Genomic DNA, 17,840 nt, shown 5'->3' with positions numbered 1-17,840 from the left:
AACAGTAGCGAGGGGCGACAGCAGTAATGAAGTAGAGTCAGCTGAAAAGGGGCGGTTGCATTTCTAATATATATAGTGTGGACGGGTAATCGACGGCGACTCCTTTCAAACTATTGTTTCGTGACCATCTTCTTTTAGGGCATTGGGATTGATACATGTATGCAAATGCGATCACTGTTTCTGGCATTCGACGAACGATGGAGGATGTGATGTAACAAAACTATGACAAAATGTATCTTACCTAGAAACAAATCAAAAGCAATGACCGCTAATAAGGATCTTAAGTTTTGTAAGTACGAGACTGATTTAGGACGAAGGGGGCACGACGGAATACGACCGAGTGTCGAGTGTTCGCTCAGGTGGTTTGGTGGTGGTTTTTTGGTTTCGGGACGTTATTAGTGGAAAGGCGAGTCCGATGTAATGCTAAGCGTTGGCACCGTTAGCAGCCTTAGATAAGACCTTAACACCGGTACAGGCGGTGGGCTAGGCGGTGCGCGGGTTTGTTTTAGGCGGCTTGTTGGTTATGGTCTGCTTGCTAGTGGGTCCGATTTTGGCTTCTTCCTTAGTGGGTGTTTCCCGCGGCGATCGAGGTGACACAAGACACGGTACAAGTCAGGTCATTGCCTGTTTCTAAGTTTTTAGGGTACATATGTAACTTTGGCTTAGTCTATTTTAATGCTTTAATACCTAGGTACATTCATTTAACATTTCTAGTCTCAACCTATTAGGTGCTACCTACATGTATGACCAAATCCTAATATTCCGTTGTCCCTTCCGCCCTTCTGCTTCGTACAAGAAATACAAGAAATACAGGGGAGCCACCGGCAGACGCGGGCAGGCGGGTTTCTGACGCAACTGACTGGCATTGCTTACGCTACCAGTTTTATGCTAGGTCCTATGCAGCTTTAGTGCCACCTGATTCCGTCGCCAAGGGGGTCAGGCGTGGAGTACCCATGTACAGACTTGAGGTACCTATATCGGCGATACCTCGGTAGAACACTTACTACGCCATAGACAAATCACCTACCAAATATCGTAACTCCGAAATAGGAAGCACTTGCAGTACATTGACAGTACAGCAAGGCGACATCCTAATCCACTTATCCTACAACGCCACGAACAGCGCCAACAAGGTCAAACTGACGATCTACCCCTATTTTACGACCCTGAATATTTATTCATATCCTATTCTTATCACATACATAAACACTTCACGTAGAATAATTCAACCGCTCAAATACATGCGCATTATGTGAACAACAACACATGTATACCGACATCCGGTTCTGAGGCTGTATTAATAATCCATTTACACCTCCGACTTCCTTTTCCCGGGCTGCCGTGCATGACTAGGTATCTGACTCCTTTTGATCAATCAAATATTGCCCCCTAAAACGCCAATGCTTCATAAATGATGTTCGCTCAAAACTCCGGCGCTATGCTGGTATAAACCCCTTTTCCCTTTTGGGCCTGGTATATAAAATGCAATGTCCCTTTTAAGCCTCATTTTGCCTCCCTACACTACATCAAGGTGGGTGGCCTTGTGTCTTAAGCAAAGCGAAATCTAGACAAATCCATTCTCCTTGCCACTCTCTTGTCCTTGCCAGATCCCAAATTCTCCTGCTCTTCCGGACCATCCTCATTCTCGCTTTCAGGGATCATTAGATCTTCACTACCGACTGGTTCATGTAGTGCTTCCACTTCTTCCAAGTCGACTGGTGGTAGAGGCACGTCCGCCGGGTTCACAGGAATGGAGTCCAGTATTCGCCTTCCCTGGGTAGAACGCTTCGGTGGGCGGGGTACGGCAAATGTGGGCGTAGGTGGCTGCTTATTACGACCCAAAGCTTGGATACCGAGGCGCTGAAGTGGCGTCATGCGGGGCGTCGCCGGTGTCGTCTTGGCCGTCGATGGCTGTGTGTTTGATGAAAACGGAGTCGACGACGCGATGGAAGAAGCGGGTGTTGACCCAGAAAGTGAGCTTCTACCAGAAAAGGTTGTTGAAGCGCTCTGTCTACGCGACTGGCCAGGTCCGCGAGTTACTGAAGTGGACGAAACACTCGGCGCGTACGTGAACCGTTCGATAATGTTGGGCGTACTCGGAGGCTCGTTCTGTGTCGAGGCGGTTGCGTCGTCCATAATACCCTCGACATTTAAGTCGTCGTCCTTAGGCCTCTCGTCATCAACCGGCGGTTGCGCCTCCTCATACACAGCAATTTCCTTGTGGCCCCTTCGCGCTGGGGCCCACCCACCAAAATCCGGGAGATCGTTCAACGCATCTTCGACTGAATCATCTGACATTAGGTATTTTTCTTCTTTCTTAACAGTCGTACCCTTAGAACCGGTAAAGAACTTGCTCTTCTCCTTGCTAAGACTCAGCCCCGAGCTCGCGTCATCACACAAGCGCGCCTTCTTAGGCGGTCGAATAGGTTGGTTGACTCCAGTGCTTCTAGAGTTACCCGAGACTTCCATTCCCGGCCCAGTTGTTTGGCGTCTCGAGTTGGAGGTCAAAGAATGACCGTTGTCGCTAAGAATATTAGTTACCGGTTCGGTTCGGCGTCGTAGGGTCCTGGACGAGCTTTCTGGCCTATTGATGTATGTGCGGCTAGTAGATGAGTTCGGGCCATTTTGGTCAAGGTACGGTCGGGGAAGGGGGTAGACGATCGGTCGGTTACCGTTTTCAGTTAACGAGGAAACTCTTCTAGGATCAACCGAGAAGCAATTGGGCTCCATTTCACCCATAGGAATTCGCCGATGGCCCTTGAAATATGAGTCGATCGGCTTCTCGGGGGGTTCTCGGGTAGCTTGCGTTTGAGGCATACTACGGGGAGTTCCGGACGCAGTACGTTTCCTCGGCGACGGCAAAGTTTGGAGTATGATTGGTTCTTTCGTAATTGGGTTCACGTCTCCCACGGCGATACCTCGAGCAACCTCCGGTTCGATAAAGGGTCCGATATATGGAAGTTCTGCCATATCGAGATCTGGACTGGGCGCAGTGAGATGGATCAGTTTGTTCGCCTTAGGGCAGAAGATCCATTGATAAAGAAAGGTCTGTTCGGCTTGGTGGAACATCTTTTGGTAATCAGCTGGAACGCGGTATTTGCCGTCGAATTGTAACATGCGGATTACTTTTTCCGGCGTCTTATGTTTTCGCAACATCCTATATGCTGTCTTCAGTCCCATGTTGTTGATACTATCGAGGTAATCACAGCCACTCAAGATAGCCATCTGGCGGAATTGTGCGTCCGACCATCCCGTTAAGGAAACTTCTCGGCATGCACCGAAATCCCTTCGGTTCACCTCAATACAGTTTCCATATTGGTCCAACTTAGTTAGCAGGCGTTTGGCTCCGAAGACCAACAAGTCAGAGTCTTCCGAAAGGATACCATTGGTAATGCCCTGCTGTTCTAGGTATACCAATTGAGGATCGGCTTCGTACGGCGCGACGACGTATGGGACACCAGCTTTCTTCAACTCTTCGATGAGATGCCTTGCCATCTCTGGAGTTATGTCGACCGCCTTCTGAAGCTCGGCGTGTGCTTGAGAAGGCTTACCGGCCTTCAATAACTCCAAACCCGCTTTTTTACACTCTTCGCGACGCTTTTCACGCGAGGCTTCCGTTGAAGCTTTGCTAGGCAAGAAACCGCCATCGAAGACCAAGTACGGCGTTATGCCAAAGTGCTTCAACATTCTGACACGGTTCATAGCAAAGTCGACATATCTAATAGGCAAGGTGTTAGAGGGTTGTGTTCTATGCAAAGTATTATTATTGGTACTTACTTTCGTGTCGGCTTACCTTGTGCGAGTTCAATGGCGCACGGTACAGCGCCCCTGTGTAGCCAACCATAGGCATCAACTCCGAAGGTCTCCCCGCTATATTTCTTCAACTCCGTCGGTCGTTGGATTGACTTGAGCAGCGGAAGAAGTCCTATATCAATCAGTATGTCGTGTTGAGAACAGCGTTAGTTGTGATCATACCTTGGATACCCATCTTGACCAAGTGGATCCCCCCTTCTCCAGCGCCTGGACCGTGATACCTTTATGATAACTTCGTGATCATCCGAAGTATTGACACCACGTTGAAGAACCAGATACCCAAGTGTTGAGATAGCAAAAGGTAGCAAAAATTTCAAAGGTTTAGGGTTTAGTGATGAAGAGCAAAGCAAATCCTTTGGCAATCAATTGAACCATACAATTTCAAGATATTGAATAAGTCGGCGGTAAACACGTATAAACACACCGAGAATGATATTCAATTCGCGCAAGGATTTGAAGTTGTTGACAATTTGCGGAGGTAAACAATGTCGAAGTGTTACCCCAGGAGTGTCGAGGGAAAGGGTAGAGGAAGGTTGGTGCTGTTGTAATTGTATGGAAAGAAAGTTCAATAGACAAGAAACAGAACGCGTGACAAATATGTAGACTTTAGAAAGTTCGTCGCTCCTACCACCGTGCCCCCAGTTCGTGGAGGTTTAAAGGGTCAATCGATAAGGGCAACCGCGTCGTGGGAAGGGCCACACCGCGATTTCCATAATGTGGGTAGGACCAGCAACGTGGGGCTAACCAATCACCAATTTAGAATGGACTAAAAGATCCATGTACGCACATACGTTCCTGTTTACACACTGTATATGCGTACATAAAGCTTACATAAATATGGTATATACCCGCAAAAAGATACTAGATTGGCCATGTAGAACGCGTTTTATATAACAGTTTTTAAGTACCAGCCACATTCAGACGCTAGGATCTAAAGGGACCCAGTGCCTGTCTAGCTGCACTCAATAAATCCATTTCTGGAAGTATTCTAACCCCACTAATTCTTCCAGCAAGCAAAAATCTCGAAAATATCTAAACTTAATCTAACTTACATTCCCACATACATTCATGTACGTACAGTGCATTTTTTTTTGTCATTCACCAATACTCAGTACGCCGGGGACACTCATCAAATATCATCTCAAAATGCCAAAATCATTTGAGAGAACCCGCAAGGCCATTGCCAAAAAGAAGGGTCCTATCGATTCTCTTCATCAATACTCGCGCGACTCCAAGAGGTTACATCGAGCCCAAGTTCGAGATGAGAAGTTAGAAAAAATCGCAGCCTCAAGAAAGAAAAATGACAAACCCTACCGTACGTTAATGGATTGTCCCACCATCCCTACAAGCACAATCAATTAACATATTTGCGCAACCAGTTGAACGAGCCACCTTTTTTCAAGAGGCGCTGAGACAAAATGAGGGCAAACCCTTACAGCAAGATGTAATCCAGGAGCTTATTAAGACGTTAGTTCCATCAAGGTATCCTACCTATTTTATGTAACCCCTTTGAACTAACTTGCAATGTAGTTTCGTATATCAATTTGATGAAGAATTAAACGAAGTAAAAAAGGCACGGCGACCCGGACGGCCTGCCAGTGCTAAGGAAGATTTATTGAAAGTGAAGATTGACAAGCTTGAGAAGGAATATCAAAATGGCTTCTGTCGGTACATTGACGGTACTATTGAGGTCTCATCAACTAATCCGTTTTTTAGTACTTCCGGTACTTGATACTGAAGAAAATGCGGCACTTTTTAATCGCTGGGAAGGCTCTTGGTCTTATTTAACCACTGTCCATTGGGCGAGAATTTCATCTACTGGTACAGTACAGCCATCGAGCTTCCCTCCGAGAGGAGAACATTGAAAAATCCCCTCGACGCTCACATGCTTAACGCTTAACACCGAGAATGTATGTGAAACGGCTTTTCTGTAAACTCGGTTGATACTTCTATGTTTATCATAGAGCAGACGGGGCCTTACGTACGGATGGGAAAGGTTTCCGAGACCTGACAAGGGGGTTTGGGCCTCTAATTTTCAAGCCCACGGTTACCTACAGCAGTGGCGCACATCCGCTCCAAACTCCACAACTCAAGCCACTTACGTCGGCATTCGCTCCTAGTATTTTCAATGGCAAGATTTAAGATGCACATAAAATATCTAGGCAGATGATCTCGACTAGTCTCTATACCATCCGCCATTCACTTCGGATATCAACGACAGTAAAGCCATCTGGATCCCTCGGCAATGTTTCCGCGCCTTGGAACGGAGACCGCCCGATGCCACTAGGCGAATCAACTTATCCGCTGAAGATATTCAGCGCGCCCAACGCTAATTGGACGAACGTGCCACTACAGATGTAAAATCGCGATCCTTTGCAACCCAGGTGCATACTCGTCACGGCTGTTTTTAGACTGCCAAGTTGTATGTATGGGGAGGTGGGCAGCCGACCGTTCACGGCATGATAGTTTACTCCAAACTGCCTGCACCCCGGATCCGAAGCGCGCAATGAAGCCACAGAGCCTTACCACTTCCCGAACTACCGATCCCTCAACCATCTTCATAGATAAATCAGATCGTCCCATCCGCAGTCAACCAAACGTGTGACCTTTCACAACCGTCCTTGTCTTCTATGAACCCTCGTTTCGCCCGCGGCTAGATGCTCTGTGCATTGTCCTCTCTAAATTCATGTTATTAAATACCAGTGCCCTAACTCGTAGCACATCCACCAAGCAGAATGCTTATCTATTCCAAACAGAAATATTCAGGCGATTGGCCCAGCCCGCTTGTAAAGTAACGACCATGGATGAAAATACTCTTTTTCTTCGCTACTTCAAGCACCCGATTGGCCTGGCCATGAACGCGAAATTCATGCTTTAAGAATGGGTCATACTGTTAGAAGAATCACTGCAGCGAAGACAGTCCAAAAACTTTTGAAGAATTTTCGCAGTGAAGTCTACTGTCAGCGTTGTATAAAATATGCCATGATACGCGCAGTATAGAAAGGAGCAATGCCGATCTCTACCCCATATGAAAACTACCACAGCGAACTAAACTGCCAGCCATCGAGACACATTCATTGACGCTATTCCAGTATGTAATCTTTAGCTTCTGGGCCAGACTCCATTCTAACGCAAAACCAGAAATGTGTCAATACGTTACGCACCTAAAAGCCTGCTACATCTGTGGCCACGAAGAAACAGTCCTCATATCAGAGCAATGCTGCAAGACAGCGAGACTCAGTGGCATATTCGGAAGCTGTGGTATCGGTGTCAATAGCATATTGAGCAGAACTAGATACCAATGCTGGAAATGCAAGGAAGGAGGTGGCCTAGTTTCACGGATCTGAACATTTCAAGTTCTCGCAACATAGAGTTGGATTATATAAACACTAAAACGGAAGTCAAAATACGGTGGCATCTTCTTTTCATAGACAGTTTGCCTGGATCTTGATGTAATGTCAAGTCACAAACATCAAAATTCAAAAAGAATGGGGAAAATAGAACGATCCATTGTCTAATTATATAACGGCATCACAACCACGCAATGGCACGCTTTATATACTTTAGACTTCTATAATTAGAATATCAAGCTATTATAGTTTTTCCATGTTCTCAGTTCATCTGAACCAGCCTATGATTCCAAGCCAAGGGTTCACAGCGACGACGAGATGTTATACGGTTAATTAAATATGTATCAAATAGGATTAAGCGTCAAGCCACTAAAAGCTTAATCCCTGTTACTTGGTCCGTGCGCCATACAAGCTCAAATCGTTTATCGCCATCGTCAAATAAAATTTTTGGGAATTTCCCATATTATTCAATCCCAAATTTTATTCACCACCAAGCTACCCCTCCATTAACATCAATCAATCCGATCTCCTCCCTCTTCCCAGTAGTCAGTATCCTTGAAGAGTATATCATACAAGTCAATCCAACATGATGATGTCCCTACGAGCCGCGGCGCGCTCAGCACCCCGCACACTCTCCCGTCTAAGCTCAACCGCCGTTCGTCAATCCAGAGTAGCTCAACCAAGCTCCCTATTGAAGTCATCATGGACACCCCTCCGATCGCCACAACTCGCCTCTGCATTCTCAACATCGCAATTCCGACGAGCACCCGAGACTGAGGTAGACGAGGAACTATCGGTTAAGCTCGAGAGTGAGCTTCAATTCGAAGGCGAGATGAAGGAGGCTGAGGAACTCCCCGCCAGCGTCAAAGACTTCCTCGAGAACAGCCCCTTCGAGCTGAAGGATGTAGCTGGTAAGGAGGACGTTAGCTTGGTTCGAACATTCGGCAACGAGACGTAAGTTGCCCTTCTGAAACTTTCAAGTACAATGAAGGTCTCAGAGCTAACCCCACTTGTCTCTAGAATCACAATCACCTTCTCCATCTCCGACCTCGCCAACTACAACCCCGACGAATTCAACGAGGACGCCGCTCTAGGTGACGAAGAGCTCGACTCTCCCGACGGCAAAGTCCGCGGTTCACAAGGCGCTCCTGAGAATGAGGACGAAGGCGAGTTCGACGAAGAAGCCGAACCGGGCGTTCCTAGCCGTCTAAACATCGTGATTGAGAAGGAGGGCAAAGGCGCCTTGAACATTGAGGCGCAGGCACAAGAAGGTCACATCATCGTTGAGAACTTCTACTACTTCCAAGACCCGAAGCTAGCGCACAGCTCCACGGCTGAGCTTGCCCATAGCGCCCAGGACGTGTACCCCGGCCCGCCCTTCGGCTCGCTCGACGAGGACCTCCAGCTCCTTATGGAGAGATACCTTGAGGAGCGCGGTGTGACTTCGGCTCTTGCGCTTTTTGTCCCGGATTACATAGATATTAAGGAGCAGCGCGAATACCAGGCTTGGTTGAAGAACGTCAAGGACTTCGTCGATGCTTAGATGAGGATAGGGTAATGAGGGGAAGATGATTCAGGGAAGAAGCTAGCTATCATGAAGGAAATGAAACGAGGATCTCCACGACGATGTATTATGAGGAATTACCAGGTAACCGTCCTTGTGTAAAAACTTTCCACACTCCACAATGTATAATAAAAAAATGAAAAATAATGATTATGAAGCCCATCGCTTGTGTGCACCCACAGTTATTACTCAACTCAGGAGCAACGACACCTATCGATAATCAACAACCTCCTACAAGTTACATGATACATATTCTCTCCCAACGAGACCTCAATTCCTCATTTACTGCACTTTCTTGGCAGCTTCGATAATCATCTCAGTACAAAGATCCGGTTGGCTCAGAAAGGGACTATGGCCCGCCGTACAACGCCGTACCTTAATCGCTGGAACGGCTTTGACCATAGCCTCCTGGGCCGGGAGAGGAAGGGTCTCATCACCCTCGCAGATTAAATACGACATAGGGATCGTAACGTCATTAGCGCAAAACGTCACAGGTTCTTCCATGAACCTCAGTGATTGATGCCGCAATCTTCCCTCCCACTCCTTAGCCTCATCCGGGGGTAAGTCGCTGTAGAAGGGCACTTGTCCCTGTTTGATCTCAGCTGAGAACGGTATCTAAACGTACTGTCAGCACTAGGTAGTATAAAAGCAAATTCCGAGTTCTCCAAGTTGAAAAAGAAAAACACACATTCGAACCAGGTTCCACCGACGTCATCCAAGGCGGAAACACGCCTCCAATATTATCCAACAACGTATCCCCCCTTTTCCCAATAGCAAACGCACAGACAAACACCAGAGCACCGAATCCTCCCTCAAGTCCTTGGGCCCGCCGTTCCGCGATTGTCTGTCCTTGAACAGATACAGTCGCGACGATCTCCCCAGCCGAGTGCCCGATGATGACGGCGTGGCGTCCGCGGTTGAAGAGGGGTATGACTAGATCGTGTACGACGGCCACGTCAACACGCCATGAGTGGTGCATTGGCTCTGGCCCACAGGAAGTGATTAGCTGCGGCGCGTATACCTCGTACCCGGTTGTTTCGAGTCGGGTCTTGACTTTGTCCCAGCATTCCGGTGTGTGCCAGCCCCCGTGGACCAGGATGATCACGGGTTTTACAGTCTGTTCTACAGCCATAGTCAGATAGTACAGGCTTGATTTAGCGGAGTTTCTTTGACCATAAAGGAAGGTCCGGTCGAAGATCTGAAGGGGGATGAGAGGGTTTATATGTAAAAGGGGTATACGGCTTGTTCGGCTAGATCTGTGGAAGCCACCTGATAAGAGGTGTTACCATCACCATAGCGATAGGGAAGTGTCGTACAATTGGACAAATAATAGTTAAATAGCTAGTCCTTATACTATGATGGTCTTTTGGCGTCATTGGCCCATATTTACGACTTCCAACAGCACTTACACAACACTGCCTGTGCAGGATTCTATAGTCCTATACTAAACCCTTCACAACGTCGCACAGCTCGTAAAACTAACCCTTTATACGGTATAAGATCGTAGGAGCTGATAAGGCCCCGCGCATTATAACTATAGTTAGACGGCATGCTAATCGACTATTCTATGGACTGGAAAGATTTATACTAGTGAATCAATTCTCATGATTTGGTGTAAATCATTGCTGAAGGAATTAGTGGCGGATATAAATACCTATTAGTCAAATCAGCAGCTATGTCCAGTCTCTCGTCCGCCAACAATTATAAACATAGCTACATTCGACTAGCGTCTCTTTCCTTTAACACAATACTATATACGATAGCGACTATTCGAAATTTTACGAAGACAGCATAGCTATTTTTGTTAAACATAACCCTTCGTGGATAGGGGACTATACCAAGTAGAGCTCCGATTTTTTGAAAATCAAAACATCGTAATATCTTATCTTAGCAAGAAATAGTACTTAAATTATACAGATTCTATCTAGAAGATTCATTCATGGGGTTACATGCTCTAGGATTTCGAGAGGCTTTCTCTCATAATGACCATCGTTTCTTTCTGATATCTTAGAACAACATTGTCTTCTCTATATAAAATTGAGATACCTAATACATAAACAGACTCTTCTGAGCCCTTAATCTGAGTTGCCATCGATGGTAACCCAGGTTGGACTTAGGGGCTAATTATTGGCTATAGAACTCGGGTAAGAGATCATATTCATCTTAACCGTAGAGCTTCCAATACAATGATCAATAAGGTACAAGGAACTTGATTAGGATACAAATCTAGAAGTATTTCCACGTCCCTGGGATGTATCCGATATAATCGTAAGTATCCGGAAATCCTTCATTGCCGCTTCTAGTTAATCATAATAACTTCAATTTCTTAGTCAACTCAACTACATTGTCCGGCTTCCCGTGCGGGTGCAATTACCCCCGACCCTGATAATGATTGCAACCCCTCTAGCATTTTCTGTCGTGCCACAGGAAAAATTGCAGATATCGGCGCCTTATTTGATGAGAGTTCGGTAGCCAATATTTGGGGGTTACCTCCAATAACCTCCACCAACGAGGTCGAGAATGTGGTAGACTGTACGTGCGGACTTACCAGGGGCGTCGTTGCAACTTCGTATGTGCAGTCACAATGCCTAAAGTCAAAGGATTTATAGACGAGTCGTTTGTCAACTTTCCAACAGACCAATCAATTCCTCCCCATCGAAGCTATTACATGCAGGTTAGCTGCGTCGGAACTATATCCCACGCTCGCGGTTTATGAGAGATGAGTTCAGACACGTCGAGCGCATAATGCCTAGACCGAAGCAACATGCTCATGCTGATTTCCTACCAATAGCACTCTCCTAGGAAGGTGGCATGGTGAGAGATATACTATGTTGCAAAATCTTATGTGACCGGAGGTTGTCCCTGATACGACGTTATGTTCGCCGAACAATGTGGCGGTCTGCCTATTGGGACGACTTGATGAATAAGGTGTGTGGCTCCTGCTATGATATCATGCCCAGGAATCACACTTCCGAGGTGACGCCTTGGGACATCGGGGATGGGGGTTTAGTAATCATCTGTCTTCAACAATACAAACTGAGATGCGGTTTTCTTCGGTAACGACGGAAATATTCCTAGAAGTACGTGGAAGAGAGGATACGTCAATTACAGGTCTCACAAACCTCATGGAAGGTGCTGGAAGCACGAGGAACCTCCCAGCCAACCGAGTATAAAATATTTATCCGCCGCAATCCATCTATACCCAGGCGCTTCTGGCGCTCTGTTTTTTTTTTTTTCGACCGGGCAAAATAAGGGGTTACAAGCGGAAGCAGAAGGTCCTATGAGGCAGGACCTCATATGGATGCGAAATTAGCTATGACCACATTACGCCCCCCAATGGCCTGATTTTATTGTGTCATGCCGCATCTTGAGAGCTGCCTATGTAGGGGGCGCGGGATGAGGCAGGTACGAAGTTCCTGAAGCCCCAAGAGGATAAACAACCGAGATATGTCGTATTGTATGTACGGTGATGGGTGATCTGCAAGGCAAAATCAAGGTGGATGCTATTTCAAATACCTTGTGTTGGAGTATGTTATTTGATAGCCTATAAGTATAGTGACGCATAGGAAATGTACGGAGGCAAATAGGGGGGAGGGGGGGGCTAACGGCTTTTCATGGTAGTACATAGCTAGCAATACGGCTAATGGTTGTGTGTAGGGTGAGTTATTGGGTATTGTCATACTGAAGATAACGTCTTGAAGCTTTGCCTTGGAGTCGAGAGATAATAATGCCTGGGCGCATAATACTTGACCACTAGGTTGACAGTGGACATAATGTTCTATTAAGTCTACGTATGTAGTCATGAATACCTATGCTTACTAAGGATGTACTTAGTAACCATAGAAAAGGGGTTGATCCCAAGAGAAGAACCAACTACATTTAGGCTACATAGAACTCGAACCATAGTACTCATGATTAATAGAAGTAGCTGCGCAGAACTGTTTACTAGACTTCTAAAGCATAATGTTAACTAGTCTTATTCTACTTATTGTTACTCATCATAGCAAGTCACTTAAGGCATGTCGAACAAGATAATGCCGGTAGAAAAATCAAATTTCCAACCATAAGAGCCGTACACTGAGAACCCCAATTTCCGAGCCCCCAATGAAAGGTACCGACTTAACATACATAGAAAGCAAGCTTATGATCCGCGAATTATACTTCGCGACGACCGGTACACGTGCATTTCCTTTTCCAACGCTTCACCAACGACTAAAGTCCCTCCATCACGGCGAAAACAGGAAGACAGCGGCCTCCTTTTAACTTAAGACTGCTCGACATTGATAGCAGCAGAACCAGAGCTCTGGTAACCTTCAGTAGCAAGGATCTGGTAGTTGTGAGTTCCGAGCTTGAGACCAGCCTTCTCCCAGGCGTCGAAGTGGTTCTTAAGCGTAACCTCACCACCGACGCGCTTCTGCTGGCGGACGGACCAGAACTGGTAGAAGGTGGACGTGCCGTCGATGGAGGGCTGGTTGACACGTTGCGTGCGGTAGACGTCGTACGTGCTGCCGTCGCTCTCAACTGAGCCGAGCTTTTGTGCGCCGGAAGAGGGGTTGTATGTTCCGAAGGATTCTACGACGTCTGCAATTTATTAGTATTAGCGCATATTTTCTATATACACGGAAAACTGGAGCGACTATACGTACAGTACTCAATCAGAGGGTTGCGCGTCCAGCCGTACACCGACAGGTAGCTGTTTACGCTGGCGCCGTTCCATGTTCCGTTGTACTTGACCACGCGCGTCGCACCAGGGTTCCATCCCTTGCCAGCCACGAAGTTACCAACGTTCGACCATGTTACATCGTACGAGCCACCGGGTCCGTTGTTGTATGTCACCGAGCCGGCACCGTCGGTCCAGAACGAGTAGAAGAAGCCGTTGTTGGTACCGGTACCGGCGGGGGTCGAGCGGGTGATGAGGTCGAGCGGGGAGGCGATAGCTCCGGCAGCCGCCGTAAGGGCAACGAGGATGGATGAACCGAGCATGTTGTCGAGCGGGAATTTGAAACTGGATCGAAAACTGACTGATGAGGTCTGTTTTGGCTCTGGCAGGATAAAGCTCCTCAGGGTCTTCTGATCGCCGCAGCGGGGACGGGATGGCGCCTTATATACTTGGCGGGCATTGCGTTATATTGGGTTAATTGTGTTAATTGGACGCAGCGGCCGGTTTAACCAATGATCTCGTTCTGGAAAGGGGAACCACGAGTCCGTTCCTGGTTCCCGAGAAGATGGGATGGAGTTCGAAATTAGCATGTTTATGCCGATCATCGTGGGGAATCAATTTTGCCGGTATTCCCCAAGCAGCCCAAGGTAGCCCAAGCTTGGAGAACCGGGATTCCTATATTGACGCAATGGACCTCTAAGTGATTTTGCCGGCGGTTAAATGGTAGCTAACCCTGGCCGAGCCCCTGCCCACGCTCCACGATAGCGGTTTCATGTTATATGTAAATATACTATTTACGCGTCGCCATTGATCTAGACGCCTTGTCAAGAAGCCTGGTTGGCTTCTGAGGCTGCTAATGCCAATATAATTCTGCCTGCATGTGGCAAGCTGCTTTTTGCCGGTTTCTCGCTAAGCGGGCTATGTCGTCTTAACGCCGCCGTGGTGGCGATGGCGATAGAACTGACGACGAAAGCATCAATATTGAGGTGAGTTAGGGTGAAAAACGATGGGGGAATTTGGAGGGGTCCCGGTGTAGCACAGTCAATGCAAACCCTTCCTAGATCATTCGAGATCGTCTCATCCCACCGCAACCCCTGGATCTCAATTTGTGACGTGATCGCACCACTATGAGGTACGCATTCTGCTACGACAAACTTGAATAGACGCAGCTTCTCAGCAACCCCACGAGATGTGGAAGAGATAGATCTTGTCAAGTTTTTATGCGATGCGAAAGAGGTCAACAGGCTTTTGTTGCTATGTTTTTCTTAGGGATGAATCGCTAAATTCACCAATCGTTGCACCCGAAACATTTCTATCATTCGGCTTGGTCTTATTGCATTAAGAACTGCAATGTGAGAGCACGCGTGGCACACTCTAGATTGGGCTCTGCTCGGACAATCTACTAAACGGATTCAATTGTAAGACGGAACTTGCGCCTGTCGGGTTGTCAACTCGAGCCTCTAGGAAATACGAGACCTGCTTCAATGACACAAGATCATTTTACCGACGAAAATCTCACGAACCTTGAAGACATGCTTTTGGTCAACCGACCTGAAGCAGAAACTCGTTTCTAATATGCACCGGGAGTGCATCTAAAGAGCGAATTATCAAACTCAACAATTTGACGGCGCAAATAGATGGACAGTGCGAAATTATCCCGATCGCATCAATCGAGCAGGCTCTGTCGGTCGCACACAACGGGAACAATCTAAGACATCATTGTTAAGGAACAAGTACATATCTAAAGATTGACAAGACAAGGCTAAAGATGAAGAGAACAGACCGACGCGGGCATTCTCTAACATGTTAATAGCAGCGAGCAACTCCCCCAACCACAAACCTCCTCCCAACAATGTAGTTGGAGTAGGGTTGGCATTTCTCCTCTTCTTCAGTAAGAGGCGGCTTGATAATACTACCTACCTACCAGGAATACGGAGAGTTCCGTGACGTCGGTGGATTGGGCGAACCGGGACCGAGGAAGCGGGGAGACGGAGTAACACGACGGACTCTTTCTCGAGACAAGACAAGACAAGACATTGTTACGCAGGGCGCGCGCATGTCTCTCTCGAAACACACCGCATGACGTACCCGTACGTAACGTGCCGTCAGCCTGCCTTCTGCAATACATACCGCATACAGCGTCCGAGACATATTGCCATGCGTGGCTGGCTGGCTAGCTGGCTAGCTGCCGCTGTTCGATTCCGGCCCAGGGGGAAATCGGGCAAAAAAAGGATGCGATGGCACGCATGGCGCGGCTGAACTCCAGCTATCATCTCGTTCTAGGTAGCATATATGTACATATATGTATGCATGTGTGAATATGTATATGTATATGTACGTATGAGGGGAGGGGGGGATGTATCTAGGGTAGGGTATTGCGGTATGTCTTTCCCAAATCCCCCGCCCGGTCGCCTGAAGATGGGATGGGGACCGTATCGTGCGTGCTCTTGGGATTGACCCTTTAAAAGTCCCTTGATATATCAGATCATGGAAGCCAGGGCTACCCCCATGCAAATTGAAGCGACCCCCCCTTCTCTCCCCTACTAGTTGATGCGGCGCGCGATCAGCGGCGGTACGAAAGAGGGGACAGCGGTGAGTAGGTATGCTAGGTATACGGGAAGGAGACAAGGCAGGCTAGGTAGGATTTCCTTATTTCAGATTATGACCGAGGGACATGCATTAAGAGGTAAAAACGGCGATAGCCTCACTTCTGTGCCCCCCCTTCCCATTCCCCTTCTCAACCCCCCACGTAGTATGCCGTGTCCAGGTATCAAAACATGTTTCTCGAATCTGAGGAAGAGCCCAGTCTCCGAACCGGGGACCGGAGAGGTTTCCGTCAGGGGGTTCCGGGGAGGAAAGGGAAGGGTTCCCCGGTTCGGCATGGTCTCCATGCTCGCGTGGTTGGTTGGTGAGTAAGCGAGCTCCCTCACGAACTTGGGTCTCACGAGCCCATGCTAAGGTACCCAGAACCTAGTCGAAAAAAGGAAAAATGACAGAAATTACCTAGTAAGTGAGATCTAAAGCGGAAACCCACATAAGTCAGAAAGCGGGTAAGACCGAAACGAGATCTTTTTTTTCCCCTTCTTTCATTTCTGAGAGGCTAGAAAGAAAATAAAAAATGACGATGCAATCAGCGGGCAAGGTCTGTACGAAGCGCTTACAGAAATAATAACAGACACCGACTATAATAATAAGTTCGTTACTAAAGGGTTCGCATGACAAGCGGTCCTCCCCTTTGACGAATGGGATTCCTGCCGAGAAGATTGTTTCACTGTTCTTCGACCTGGCCTGCCATCCCCCCACAAGCCGAGCATGCCGTCAGAATTAGAAGAGAGAGGGAAAACCCAAGGGTAGAAAAAAAAAGAAAAAGGAAAAAAAAAGCAAAACCAAAGTAAGTAAATTGTTTCGAGATGCGTAAGTGATGTGCGTTCGTCCCAAATTTCATCAACAAAGCCCCAAATTGTTCATTTCTTCCGCGATAAACCTGGAAACAGAATGAATGAAGAACGCCCAGTATCCATATATATCGAAGTAGTGGCGTACAGTACGGCGACTTTGCTACCATAAACAGTAAACGCCAGGGGTATTATTCTCTAGCGCGTTCATTAGAAATAGATAACTAGCAGGCATAACAATGCTTGTCAACAAGTTACGATCGCTGTTACTGTACAGTATGTGTTGGGAGTTTCGTCAGTCTCATTTTAGAATCTAAAGGAGAAGAGAGACATGGAAGCACGGTTTTCTTTTTCTTCGAAGCGGACCGTACTTGGTTAAGGATTGGGTGAAGTGCTTACTTAGGTTGAGTTGAGGCCTTTTGGGCATCCATCAAATCCACGCTTGGCTGAGATAAGTGGTTACATACAGTGCTTGTTCCATTGTATTCCGTATTTGACGCATGTATGTATATGTATGTAGGCTAAGGCCAAGTAGGGTATTATGTCATTATGTCATCGTGAAGAGCGTGATCAATCAAGATTACCCGTGCCGCAGGACAGCAGCTCTACTTCTGCAGCGCCCGTCTAATGCTAAAGTAGGTGAAAAATGTAGGTCTCGTCACTTTTTTGAAACCGATCCAGGCGAACCAAGCTTGGTCTCCTACCTCTTTTACGCATACCGATTCTTTCCAGCGGTCCCAGATCGATGGAAAAGGAAATCGGACTGGCGTTTCTGGTTGCCCAACTCAGAAGGCGGCTGAAACTCTGCGATCCTGCGACGATTCTCATAGGGCTGTCAGAAGTACGTACAGGCAGATCGATTGATCGCCGTTGCTCATAGTCTGACAGAATAACAAAACCAGACAGGCTGACAATTTCGCCCAGGTCACAGCCACCAAGGACAAGACGCCATAATGTCACCCACCAAGTCCGTCGTCGACCATCCATCACCACTCATTGCTACACCATTCTCTTATGCTTGCTTGACACTAAAGCATAACATCACACCCGCTGCACAC

General features: G+C 47.3%; 5 protein-coding genes across 5 annotated transcripts; 2 read left to right on the top strand and 3 right to left on the bottom strand.

The window, feature by feature from the left end:
• Positions 1–1,066: 1,066 nt before the first annotated feature.
• On the bottom strand, positions 1,067–4,563 carry F4822DRAFT_414017 (uncharacterized protein). Its single transcript, XM_051459089.1, has 3 exons — positions 3,976–4,563; positions 3,778–3,925; positions 1,067–3,718 (listed from the first exon to the last, which is right to left on the bottom strand). Exons 1-3 carry the CDS (start codon positions 3,986–3,988, stop codon positions 1,549–1,551), a joined length of 2,331 nt encoding a protein of 776 aa, XP_051311505.1. The 5' UTR covers positions 3,989–4,563; the 3' UTR covers positions 1,067–1,548.
• Positions 4,564–4,830: 267 nt separating this feature from the next.
• F4822DRAFT_352391 (uncharacterized protein) lies at positions 4,831–5,920 on the top strand. The gene is made up of 4 exons (XM_051455986.1): positions 4,831–5,128; positions 5,193–5,280; positions 5,344–5,477; positions 5,530–5,920. The coding sequence occupies exons 1-4, from the start codon at positions 4,882–4,884 to the stop codon at positions 5,676–5,678; spliced, it is 618 nt and encodes a 205-aa protein (XP_051311504.1). The 5' UTR covers positions 4,831–4,881; the 3' UTR covers positions 5,679–5,920.
• Positions 5,921–7,637: 1,717 nt separating this feature from the next.
• Positions 7,638–8,892, top strand: F4822DRAFT_414012 (mitochondrial glycoprotein). The gene is made up of 2 exons (XM_051459088.1): positions 7,638–8,117; positions 8,184–8,892. Exons 1-2 carry the CDS (start codon positions 7,750–7,752, stop codon positions 8,704–8,706), a joined length of 891 nt encoding a protein of 296 aa, XP_051311503.1. The 5' UTR covers positions 7,638–7,749; the 3' UTR covers positions 8,707–8,892.
• On the bottom strand, positions 8,893–10,096 carry F4822DRAFT_414010 (Alpha/beta hydrolase fold-1). The gene is made up of 2 exons (XM_051459087.1): positions 9,416–10,096; positions 8,893–9,342 (listed from the first exon to the last, which is right to left on the bottom strand). The coding sequence occupies exons 1-2, from the start codon at positions 9,857–9,859 to the stop codon at positions 9,010–9,012; spliced, it is 777 nt and encodes a 258-aa protein (XP_051311502.1). The 5' UTR covers positions 9,860–10,096; the 3' UTR covers positions 8,893–9,009.
• A 2,664-nt stretch (positions 10,097–12,760) lies between these two features.
• Positions 12,761–14,439, bottom strand: F4822DRAFT_352339 (glycoside hydrolase family 11 protein). The gene is made up of 2 exons (XM_051455984.1): positions 13,374–14,439; positions 12,761–13,308 (listed from the first exon to the last, which is right to left on the bottom strand). The coding sequence occupies exons 1-2, from the start codon at positions 13,708–13,710 to the stop codon at positions 12,992–12,994; spliced, it is 654 nt and encodes a 217-aa protein (XP_051311501.1). The 5' UTR covers positions 13,711–14,439; the 3' UTR covers positions 12,761–12,991.
• Between the last annotated feature and the right edge of the window lie 3,401 nt (positions 14,440–17,840).

Source organism: Hypoxylon trugodes (genome assembly GCF_022578975.1).
Source record: "Hypoxylon trugodes strain CBS 135444 unplaced genomic scaffold F4822scaffold_8, whole genome shotgun sequence".
Classification (NCBI taxonomy): domain Eukaryota; kingdom Fungi; phylum Ascomycota; class Sordariomycetes; order Xylariales; family Hypoxylaceae; genus Hypoxylon; species Hypoxylon trugodes.
This window is presented reverse-complemented; position numbering and strand designations above follow the sequence as displayed.